The sequence below is a fragment of the Berghia stephanieae genome, chromosome 13 (genome assembly GCF_034508935.2).
Source record: "Berghia stephanieae isolate SIO BIC M18660-M18661 chromosome 13, UCSD_Bste_1.3, whole genome shotgun sequence".
Classification (NCBI taxonomy): domain Eukaryota; kingdom Metazoa; phylum Mollusca; class Gastropoda; order Nudibranchia; family Aeolidiidae; genus Berghia; species Berghia stephanieae.
The window spans coordinates 33,930,736-33,943,235 of record NC_088372.1 but is presented as its reverse complement, the minus strand read 5'-3'; the positions used below and the strand labels follow the sequence as shown (position 1 = coordinate 33,943,235).

General features: G+C 34.6%; 1 protein-coding gene across 1 annotated transcript in view; it reads left to right on the top strand.

Annotated features, from left to right (window-relative positions):
- Positions 1 to 12,500, top strand: part of LOC144959023 (myosin-IIIb-like) — a gene marked incomplete in the record, with an annotated part of 230,741 nt that overhangs the window by 210,547 nt on the left and 7,694 nt on the right. Inside the window, 1 exon segment of the mRNA XM_078891357.1 lies at positions 7,194 to 7,421. Coding sequence (XP_078747483.1) covers positions 7,194 to 7,421 — 228 coding nt within the window.

Genomic DNA, 12,500 nt, shown 5'->3' with positions numbered 1-12,500 from the left:
AGGCTTCAACAGTCATGACGTCACTTCCCTCGTAATGACGCATGGTAACTTAGTAACTGGCTCAAAACTATCGGAACAATGGCGAACGCCCTTATGAAATATTTCTCCGACAAGTATAAAAGGGTATCCAGAGGAGAAAAAACATTATAAATATGATCGTGTTTTGACTTTTATACATTCTGATCACATGACATGAAAAGCTCTAGCCAGCATGAAGAATAAAAAGTACCCATTTTCTGCTCGTCGTTGCTGGGCGACGTGACATCAGACTAGTGAATCCAATTATCTGTTACTACAGTGGAGCCTGAATATGAAGATCAACCACTGGCAGAAAATATTTTAAAATATTTATTGACGGTTTGCGCTAATGTCTTAGCCACCTTAGATAACGTGACTTGCAGCCGAATAATTTAGCCCCACATTGTGTGAGCATTTAGCACAAAATTTTGACACCTTCAAGTCTTCCGGTTCCAAACTCCTTTAAGTGTTTTGTAACCAGTCCTTCGCGGATGAGTAATAATGAATAGGTTACACATTGAATCATAAGATGGTATAGCTATTTTTGTAACTAGACGTATAGGCAGATTTTTTTTTAGGATTACAGGACGCAAAGGAACGAGGAAGAATGATTTTTAATGACGACCAGCATATAGACAGATAGTATGCGCTTAGCTAAGAAGCTCATAACATTGCCATCCGGAAGTATAGCGGACCAACACACAAAACTGTGTGTATCCATGAACGTTTATAGTCAGGTTAATAGAGTACAGTGAGCATTACTCATAAACGCGGATGGCAAAAAACAATAACAAAGACCTGTGTGACGTCATCTTCGAACTATCTATAGACTAGACTAGAAAATAAGACGCCATCACTCTTAAACTAGAATATCAATTATACAAGGAATATAGTATCTAGTCCTCTGGAAGAGTTGTTTTACACTTCCAATGAAATTGGAACCAGTTTTTGAACATCATGATGATGAGAGAAATTGCATATTATAGAAGAAACAAAGTTGACGCCTCTCAGCACTTTGTTATTGATTTTATACAGCCTGTTAGGTGAATAGTTCTCACTAAATTCTATAAATCAGACCATAAACGTTAAAGGTTACCTATGACTTTGTGTGTTGGTACGTTTCATGTGGCTGACGGATGCTGTGAGTATTTTAGCTAAACGCATAGCATCAGGTACGAGGGGTCACATAAATTTGTATAAGCTTGACACAAGCCGGTATTGACCATGATGAAATCAATGAAATACAATCACTATCATTATGTGTGAGTCACCGACTGTCGACGTGATTTAATCTTTTAGTACTGAGTACTGTCGTCTGACCGGTTTTAGCCAACGCGTTCTTATTTACAGGTCCGATAAACCAAATAAGCATCAAAAGTGTGATAGTTTTTTTTTAAAAACTGGTTCCTATCTCATTGGAAGTGTAAAATCACACTTTTGGAACAATTAATAAATATCTTGTGTGATGATCTTCTGGTTTCAGAGTGATGGCATCTTGTTTTCTAGTCGAGGACTCAGTTACAGTAGTCCTTGTTTCTAGTCTAAATATAGGCTGGTCGTTAATAAAGATAAAAAATATAAAAATAAAAATGAGCTTTATATAGCGCAATATCCACTAAATGTGCTCAAAGCGCTTTACATGGGGTCTCTGGTCAACAGCAACATCTAACATGTAGGACGGGGCATGACGCCTGTTTGGCGATATTACAATTTTTCGGACATAGACAACGCTGTTAACGGCCAGGTACTCATTTTACACCTAAGTAAGGTGAGAGAATGTGAGTAAAGAGCCTTTTCCAAGGACTCAACTAGGCGCCGAGCGCGAGGCTCGAACCCAAGACCTTCCGATCCGAAAGCGAGTGTTATACCACTAGACCACATAGCCGATCATACCTCTTCGCTATTTTTCGTCCCGTAACCCTAAGAATTTGCCTATGCATCCTGCTACTAAAATAGTTATATCACCTTATGATTCAATATGTGACCTATTCATTATTAGTCCTCCGAAGGACTGGTTACAGACACACTTCCGATTATTTTGGAACTGGAACGGTAGAGGGGTGTGGGTTTTCCTTCCTATAGTTATGGGCTCTCAGGAAAATACTCTCAAACAAACAAAGTATTGTCCATTACAACAATGTTAAACCTGGTCCAAAATTTGCATTCGGTTAGCAGAACTATTATCAAATTAAGAAATTAAGCAGGCACCGGTGTAAGATAAAGAACTGAACAAGTGTGTAGGAAAGGTGCCAGACAAAACAAGAAAGAAACCATCCCAAATAATCAGTCGATCTCGGTAATCAGATTTGTCTCTCTTGCTTTGTCTGGCACCATTCATATACTTTTGTTCAGTTCTTTATCAGAGCTATAAATTCGTGCACGTAGTTTTTTTTTTCCGTTATAAACACAGTTGCTTAAATTAGATAAACGTGAGCTATTTCATAGCGCAATTTCCACTAAACGTGCTCTAAGCGCTTTACAAGGGGTCCCTAACCAACAGCAACACATAACATGTAGGACGAGACTTGACGCCTATTAGGCAATATAACAATTTTTTCGACAGATACAACGCTGCGGCCAGGTGCTCATTTTACACCTAAGCACAGTGAGAGAATGTGAGTAAAGAGCCTTTTTCCGTGGATTCAACTATGCTCCTCTCAGACCTTCCGAACAAGGTGCTGAAAATTGATGCTATGCGTTTAGGTAAAATACTCATAGCATCCGTCAGCCGGATATGACATACCGACACACAAATCTATGTGTCACCTTGTAGTCTTAGTGATATACTCCATGGAAAACTAATCACCAAAATGGCTATCTAAAAACAATAACAAAGGCCTGAGTGACGTCAATTTTCTTCATTCTACAGGGCAGAAAAGTCGTGACGTCACACCTTTTACTATTCCAGTTCCAAACTCATTGGAAGTGTGTATATAACCAGTTCTTCGGAGGACCAATAATAAATCGGTTACGTATTGAATCATAAGGTGGCATAACTATTTTATTAGCGGGATGTTTAGACAGATTCTTAAGTTGAGGGGACGTTAAATAGCGAGGATAGATGAAGGATAAATGATCTTTATTGATGACAAGCTTATATTTAGAAAATAAGACGCCATACCTCTGAAGCCAGAAGATGAGTCCAGTCCTCTGGAAGAATGGTTTTACACTTCCAATGAGATTGGAACCAGTTTTTGTAACATCACACTTTTATTCCCCTATTTAATTTGTAGACACAGATATGAAAGTTAGGGTTATTGTCCTTTCGTTTTGGTGGAAAATAAATAGTATTTCTCACATTGCAAAAATCTCGAAGATCCTATTTTTCATCACCTTGTTTCTAAATGTGACACAGCGTCTCAAAACGGTTTTATGTCGGGATGAATAAGATGCTAAAAAGTGAAAGTTAAACTGGTAACAAAAAATATGAATGATTGTTATATTTTATCACACCAAAATATGATATTCATTCTCCTCTCAAAGGCATAACAGATTCGACGCAAGTCTGATATTTCTGGCTGTAAATTCTATTTTCATATTTTTGTTTTTATATAGCGCCTTACCCCGTATCTCAACAAGCTCAAAGCGCTTGACAGTAACATGACAACTTTCACTCAAACATACAACCGCTCAAACATACAGTATGGAACAAAACAATATAATTCTACAGAGTAACATATTAAAAGTAAACTGTTTAAAATGTTAAAGAATTTTGAATAATTACTGTCTCTGATATATCTTGGAAGGGAGTTCCATATAAGGGGTGCCGAATATTCAAACGGAAAGTCGCCAATTTTTACGTGTCATTTATTTTTGGCTTCACAAGAATGTGATTATCAGACTTTGATCTCAGATTTCTGGCTGGGACGTAGCTAGAATTTTAGCATGTCATTAATGTATCCAGGACAATCAGAGTGCAGTGATTTAAAACGAATATACAGATTGTACTTTCTATACGTGTAAAACTATGTGTGACCTTGAACGTTTATAGTCCGATTGATAAGAGTATTATTCTACTCATAAAAATGGCTGGCTAAAAACAATAACAACGAGCTGAGTGACGTCAATTACTTTCTATTATCTATACCAATTTTCCGTATTTGGTTCTAACGACATATTACCGGATGAAGGCGAATGATTGCATTATATTATAACTGTTGTTTTAAGCGTCCAGTTCGCTCCGACATAATACCGGATGTAAAGGGTTAAATGAGATTCCGGCATAGTGTCATTATTACGGAGTTTAGACTCGTGCAATGAGCTGTGACCCATGTAGGCAATCTGGTGTTCTTATGGTCTTGAACTTAAACGTTATTCTGTCGGGGGCCAAGTAGCCGCGTGGTTAAGGCGTTACATTGTGACCCGGAAGGTCCCAAGTTGGCGCCCCACTTCAGGCACTTTGTTTTTTTGGGTTTTTTTTTTGTTTTTTTTATGTTTTTTTTTTTGGGGGGGTGGGCCTGTTGTTTTTGTTTTGTTTTATTTTTTTTTTTTTTTTTTTTGGGGGGGAGGGGGGTTGCCCTTGAGCAAGATTATTAACCCTTAATTTGCTCATTTTGGACATGATTCCTGTTGACATCAGACATCTTGTTTGATGGATTATCTATATTCCTTCATGGAATGCCTGGGCGACGGTATCTAATGATGACGTGGCGGGAGCCGTTCATTTTATAAATGTCGGGATGAACTAGGAGCTAGATATTGAATTATAGACACACATATTATTATTATGAAACGTAGGGTTAGTTTTTATTCATTATGGTGCAGAATATTATATATCTTGCATTGCAAAAAGACAATAAGGGGGAGGGAATGTGGGCGGGGGGGGGGGGGGACATGAAGGTCTTTTTATCATCTTTTATGTTTCTACAATCACTTTTCGGGGTCATATTCATCATCCCGACATAATACAGTTTTGAGACGAGTGGTCACATCAACATAAGTTTGTTTTTTTTTCTGACCAACATTAAATGTATAAAAGCGTTTTACCTGTTTACGACATTGCCATTCATTATCGCAGTTCCCTCGGAAATTGTGAATTTTGTTAGACAACGATTTCGGAAGGGATCATTAATCTCAGTTGTAAACATGCGTACTAATGGGGTTGACATTCTCATCAGATACTACCACGGTGTCTGTTTCATTAGAGAGCAGGGCCTAATGGGATTGGGCTGTGTGAGTAAACATGTTGACATGGCCAGGATTTGCCCCGTGCTTTAGTAATGATTAATAATGATATGGATTACGATGATGGCAGGAAATAATAATAATAATAATAATAATAATAATAATAATAATGATAATGATGATGATGATAATAATAATAATAATAATAATAATAATGATAATAACATATAATAATAATAATAATAATAATAATAATAATAATAATAATAATAATAATAATGATAATAACAATAATAATAATAATGATAATAATAATAATAATAATAATAATAATAATAATAATAATAATAATAATAGTAATAATGATGATAATGATGATAATAATAATAATAATAATAATAATAATAATAATTATTATTATTATAATAATAATAATAATAATAATAATAATAATAATAATAATAATAATAATAATAATGATAATAACAATAATAATAATAATAATAATAATGATAATAACAATAATAATAATAATAATGATAATAACAATAATAATATAATAATAATAATAATAATAATAATAATAATAATAATAATAATAATGATAATAACAATAATAATACTAATAATAATAATAATAATAATAATAATAATAATAATAATAATAATAATAATAATAATATTGATAATAATAACAATAATAATAATAATAATAATAATGATAATAACAATAACAATAATAATAATAATAATAATAATAATAATAAAGATTGTAAACAGCATCCCTAATTATAATGTTTTAAATGTCAGTATGCCTGTATCGTGCATGGTGCAATGATCAATATTTCCGTTGTGATTCTTCTTTCAGGAAATTGGATAGCACAAATGATTAATAGAACTCCAAATAGTTACAATGTTACAAAATGTCACGTAGACAAACAACGTTAACCATTTCCATAAATCCTTAACCCTTTACAGGTTCCATTACATTTTACATTGATATCCAGCATCATATTTATTACTTGAGACCCGTCGTCCTCATAACGGTGTTACGTCGGGACGAATTGGGCCCGGAAAAGTGAATAGAATAAAATTGATAGGAAACCCGATCTTTAAGGCTTTTGCAATGAAAGGAATTGTATTATTTACACTCCACTCTCATCTTGTCAAAATCTCTAATATTAATACAACGAGATTTTTTTTTAACACGTATTTAGAATTTTGGCCCGAAAATTCGGCCTTCAAAAATATCAATTGATTAAAATTACCTTCATCTATCTTGTCAAAAACTCCATTGAGAAGTCCCAGGTTTGAGAGTTTTCAATAATGGAAGTTCAAGCTGAATTCGTACATTTGGCATTCAAATAGATACCTCCGTTGAGGGGAGTGGGCTTGGATTTTAAACTTCCGACGACTAACGTTTATGACCCCACTCTCAAAACGGTATTATGACGGGATGGACTAGATGATGGAAATCGAATTTATAGACACAAACATGCAACTTGCTGTTACTTTCTCTACGTAGTGTGGAGAAAACAAAATGATATTTCTTGCACACACACATAAAAAAAAAAATTTTTTTAAACAACGACAACAACCAAAAACCAAAGTCAGAGGTCCTATTTCCCATTTTTAACTCACTTTTGGAGTCCTTTTCATCCCGACATAATATCATTTTGAGACGTTGAGTCACATATGTCAGATCAATCCCAAGGAAACCTTATTATGTGTTCAAAGGGGGGGGGGGGGGCAGCGGGGCTCAACGGTCTTTGCTTCGTATCCGAAAGGTACCGAGTTCGATCAGCCACCGCTTCGTTGTGTGGCTTTTGGGCAAGTCACCTCGTCATAGCTCAATTTGCGGCGCTGCACTGCGGCTCACGCCTGGGTTGATCCAGTCTTCCCTTGGAATAGACCCTCGAAACAATTTTTCCCCAAGATATGAATAAAGGGAAATTTTTTAACATTTTAAATTTTGAATTTAATTTAAAATTCACAATGTTTAACCTCTATATATTATTTTTCTATTTTTATCCCACTTCCCTCGACCACAGCAAGCCAGATGGCGATGACGACGGAGATAAAACCGAGGATGATGACGATTACGACGACGACGATGATGACGTGGATATTGCCGATCACGTGAACAAACGCCCCCTGGGAGGAGGAGGAGCGGGCAATATGAACACAACCGCAGCAAACGCGAACCTGAATATCAACTCAGACTGGGACGCGGCCTTGCAGACCGCCAAAGAAAATACCCTGGCTCCCGACGATTACAAGTAAGGGGCGATTACTCTGAATGACGACAATAAGTCAGGCATACAATTTCTAGTTTTTTTTCTGTCTTCTAGTTCTTGGGAACGAGATCTCGTCGTTGTTGTCGTCTATCATCTCTCCCTGTTGTCCAACAAAAATGTTTTGTGTTTACTTTTTTTAGTCTCTGCCAATTTTGTTGTAATATTCTCTTACTTTCTTCCTCCTATAGGTGTTTTTTTTCTCCTCTTTATTCGTCGTTTTTTTTCAGAAATGGTTTACTAATATTAAATTATAATTGTCGTACAAGTTTTGGGTCAATCTTTTGGAGTTGGATTGGAGTTTGATTGCGGCTTTTACATCGGATGTCTTTACTAACTCCGTCTCTTATGCACAGTAATAAAGGGTGTTAGTCGCCAGCTCGTATTTGTGGTTTTATCATTTGATGTTCATCCAACGTGTTTTTTTTTTCATTTGCTGTTATTTGCGGTTTTATTATTATTATTAATATTATTATTATTATTATTATTATTATTATTATTATTATTATTATTATTATTATTATTATTATTATTATTATTAATGTTGTTTTGTTTTTTTAAAGAAGTGACGTTTCTTGTTATTGACCACAATTGCAGTACAAGTTATTCTTGTTTTAATTTTTAGTCTGCGGTAAAGTTTGCTGTTAATTTATTCAGACCTCGTCAGTTTTTAAGTTTTTACTGTAAACTGTTTTGGACCTCTCGTGATCCGATTCTTCGGTGTGTATATACTGTAAATAATTTTGACAATTTTATATGAAATTATACGGCAAAGGAGTTTTAGAAAAGTAAAGGTGTCAAGATTATAACAACCTGGGATAAATGTTAAGTTCAATCTATGAGTATTCAATGAGTTCTAGCTATGACAGTTTATTGGGATATTATAGACATTTATATCTACATGTCTTTGAGAATCAGTTTTGTTGATTTTAGATTGGCTGTAACAGTTGACTGATGTTTGAGACATTTCTGTTTTACTCAATACATTCCATACGTCAATGTTTTTTTACTAACAATTGCATTTTCCATTTTTGCTGTATTTTCAATCAATGCTATAATGATGTAACCATCGAGTCTATTCTGCCTTTGTCTTTTATTTCTGTTCACTCATTTTGTTGGCACTGGCATTCGTTTAGTTTGAATCGTCTCAGTATGTTATTTTTGTATTTAGGTGTTTGGATTTTTTTTCTCACTGGTTTTATTGGGCATTGTGAAATATTATCATTGAGTTTGTAGATGAGGTTTAGGATTTGTTTTGAATGATATTGTTTTCCATTCCGAGTATGGCATTTCAATGATTTGTACAAAGGCACCACTCAAGCGTCTCAAAGTTTGTTAGTGTAAACTCTTCATTCAGATCCAATTACTTTGGCTTTGCATGGCGTTGACATCTCCAGACATATGTCTTGGGGTTCTGAAGGATGGGGGTTTTTTTAATGCCTATCATCGACTTTGATGGAGAAGAAAAGAACCAGGATTCAATGGATCAGAATGTTATGGAGAAAACATCCAAAGATACCCAACGAAGGATTCATTCAGGATTTCCCAAAAAGCAGTCCAACATCAATCAGACACCAAGAACAATTTATTATTACGTGTCAAGTTAACCAAACAGAACATTCTCTGCTATTTTTACACATGTTTGTGTGTGCGTCACCATGACAACTAGAACTACAAAACCAATTTTGCACGCCTATCACGTCCAGGCCAAAATCATAAAAAATGAAAACCACATAATATATTATTGGTTACTTGACTTCTATACAACGTTTGAAACAATAGAATGTTGTAGTCTGATTGATCCGTGTCTTCATGGCATCTGTTGATTTCGATCAAGCGTTTGATACACCGATGAATCCTTCAAGGAAACCTTACCAGCCAATTTCAAGATAAAATCAAGATCACAAAAGCACAGCCATTTCTTCTATTGGGATCTTTAGGATCAAATTTTAGATTGTAGAAAAAGCTCTTCGACGGGTTTTTCTTAAATCTCCCGAGCCTTACAAGGTTTGATTCATCGTCAGCTGTTCTTTATTTCAATGATGGAATGGGTCCGTTTTGGCTGGAGGAACATGAATCCTGGATACAACTGTATAAGGACAGGTGACAATGCTGCACATGAGGCAGGAACATGAAAGGTCTGTTATTGGGTTCGTACTTTACTCTCTGATTTCTGTTGACTTTTCCAGTGACGATAATACTGTGTGGTTTGTACTGAGCTAACACATCTGTCAACACCCTGTTTATGCCAATTGTCAATTCACACGTATCTCTCAGCACCAATTCTGATTCAAACAATTATTTTCCGCACTTTTATGAAAGGTTTACCCATGCCCCTTTGTGCGTGTCTCTCGTGTCTGTCCCTCGTCGGCTTCATTGAGATCAGTGTTACTCGCTGCACTCTACAATACCACAATATTATTTCTTCATGTCTTTTTCGTGTGTATATTTTCATTGATCACACCTTTTGTAAAACCAATGGTGCCTTTTAGAGGGGTAATTCACATGCAGTCAGAACTTACGTGGACAAAAATCTCAAGAGACGTTCCTTTAGCTGCCAACCATCGAGGGCGTTTTTTTTTTTAAACCAATCAAATAAATAATCAAATAATTGAAATGAATTCAAATTTTGGACCAGTCATCTCAAAACGGCATTTATGTCGGACTGGAGTCAAGATAATGCTTGGAATTCAATGTTAAGCTCATTTTTTAAAAAATGAATTCACAACAAAAACCGTCGTTAATTCATTTTTAAAACAAATTCAGTTATATACATCTAACCTATTCCTACATAACACCGAATTTGACAATTAAAAATAATCCAGAAAGAAGAGCAAAGGACTATCCAGCACGAAGGTCTCTTCAGTCAAGTTCATAAAAATAATAAACTCTGACTGCTCGTGAACGACTCACCAATTCAACACACGGGGAACCAGCTGTGTCTTTTACTTCAAGCAACAATAGGTTAACATAGGAAGTGAATTTAACCAACAGATTTGTTCAAGTTTAATTTAACCTGATCTCGTTTTTAAAACTTTTTCTTCATAAAATATAAAATCCATGGTGTTAAACATAGCAGCAAACTTATTCCTTGCTCTCTATTTTGTTTCCCTAATGAACAATTCAAAACATTGAAATACCAAATAGTAATTTGTAATAGGTGAACTAACTGAAAAGAAACCGTAAATTGTGTTCATGTATTTTTCCGCGGAAAAAAATGTCTCACTTGTTTCACTCTGCCATTAATTCAGGGATGCACTTTTTTGAAAAAGAAATGATGAAAGTATTGGTTGTTTGTTTAAAGGCAACAGCTACGGGGAAGCTAGATGCATCCTTTTCTATGATTTAAGGGTGATACCATTTGATGAAAAAAAAAGTTTTTATGAACATTTACATGTAGCAAGGCCTTTATCAGAAAAACTTTCAGGGTTTTTAAAATTTATTTTGTCAAAGGAGCATCCCTGATTCAAACATATAGCTGGATTACATCTTTAATTGTTCCTACGACTTTAGTCTCATCGATATATATATATATATATATATATATATATATATATAATATATATATATATATATATATATATATATATATATATATATATATATATATATATATATATATATACCAATCATATGGATCGTTTTTCCTATAACTTGTTTTCTAATATAATATATTACCATAATTTTGACACCGCAACACATGATATTGCTCAGTAACACAAATTGGCGTATATTTTATACTTTCTATGCTCGTGTTGTCTGGTGACAAAGAACGATTAGGAACAGTCCTTAAAACTACGAATTTTTATCTCCAACTGGAGAGCTATCCAAAATTGTTTAATTCAATGATGCTTTTCCTTAAAAGGCTATGCTGTTGTATTTGAGTAGCTAATTAACCATGCTGATCAGGGTAATGGATGATTCATAAGGTTAGCCAGAGCGTTTATTATTCTTCCAAGCAAGCCACGAATTTTTAAACAAGCAAAAGATGGTTTAAGATGTAAAGAGCCGATTGTTATAATATTAGATGTGATCATTTTTTTGAAGATATTAGCTCTGATTTACGAAGAGATATTAGCTCTGATTTACGAAGAGATATTAGCTCCGATTTACTAAGATATATTAGCTCTGATTTACGAAGAGATATTAGCTCTGATTTACGAAGAGATATTAGCTCCGATTTACTAAGAGATATTAGCTCTGATTTACGGAGAGATTTTAGCTCTGATTTACGAAGAGATATTAGCTCTGATTTACGAAGAGATATTAGCTCTGATTTACGAAGAGATATTAGCTCTGATTTACGAAGAGATATTAGCTCTGATTTACGAAGAGATATTAGCTCCTATTTACGAAGAGATATTAGCTCTGATTTACGAAGAGATATTAGCTCTGATTTACGAAGAGATATTAGCTCCGATTTACTAAGAGATATTAGCTCTGATTTACGAAGAGATATTAGCTCCGATTTACTAAGAGATATAGCTCTGATTTACGGAGAGATTTTAGCTCTGATTTACGAAGAGATATTAGCTCTGATTTACGAAGAGATATTAGCTCTGATTTACGAAGAGATATTAGCTCTGATTTACGAAGAGATATTAGCTCTGATTTACGAAGAGATATTAGCTCTGATTTACGAAGAGATATTAGCTCTGATTTACGAAGAGATATTAGCTCTGATTTACGAAGAGATATTAGCTCTGATTTACGAAGAGATATTAGCTCTGATTTACGAAGAGATATAAGCTCTGATTTACGAAGATTTCAAAGCTTTCTGTTTCGAATTTTTCCCTGGATTATGGATTTTTTTTTAATGACAGTTTTGTTTTAACATGTCTATTTCTTTCTGTTTCTTTCTTTTTTCTTTTTATGAAATCATGTTAATTCTCAAAGTTTGATATGCTGTCTTTTTGTGTCCTCAGTCTGGTGTATTTAATCTTTTTGAAAAGTGTACTTTCATCTTACTCATCTCTCTCTCTCTCTCTCTCTCTCTCTCTCTCTCTCTCTCTCTCTCTCCCTCCCTCTCTCTCCCTCTCTCTCTCCTCCTCTCTCCCTCTCTCT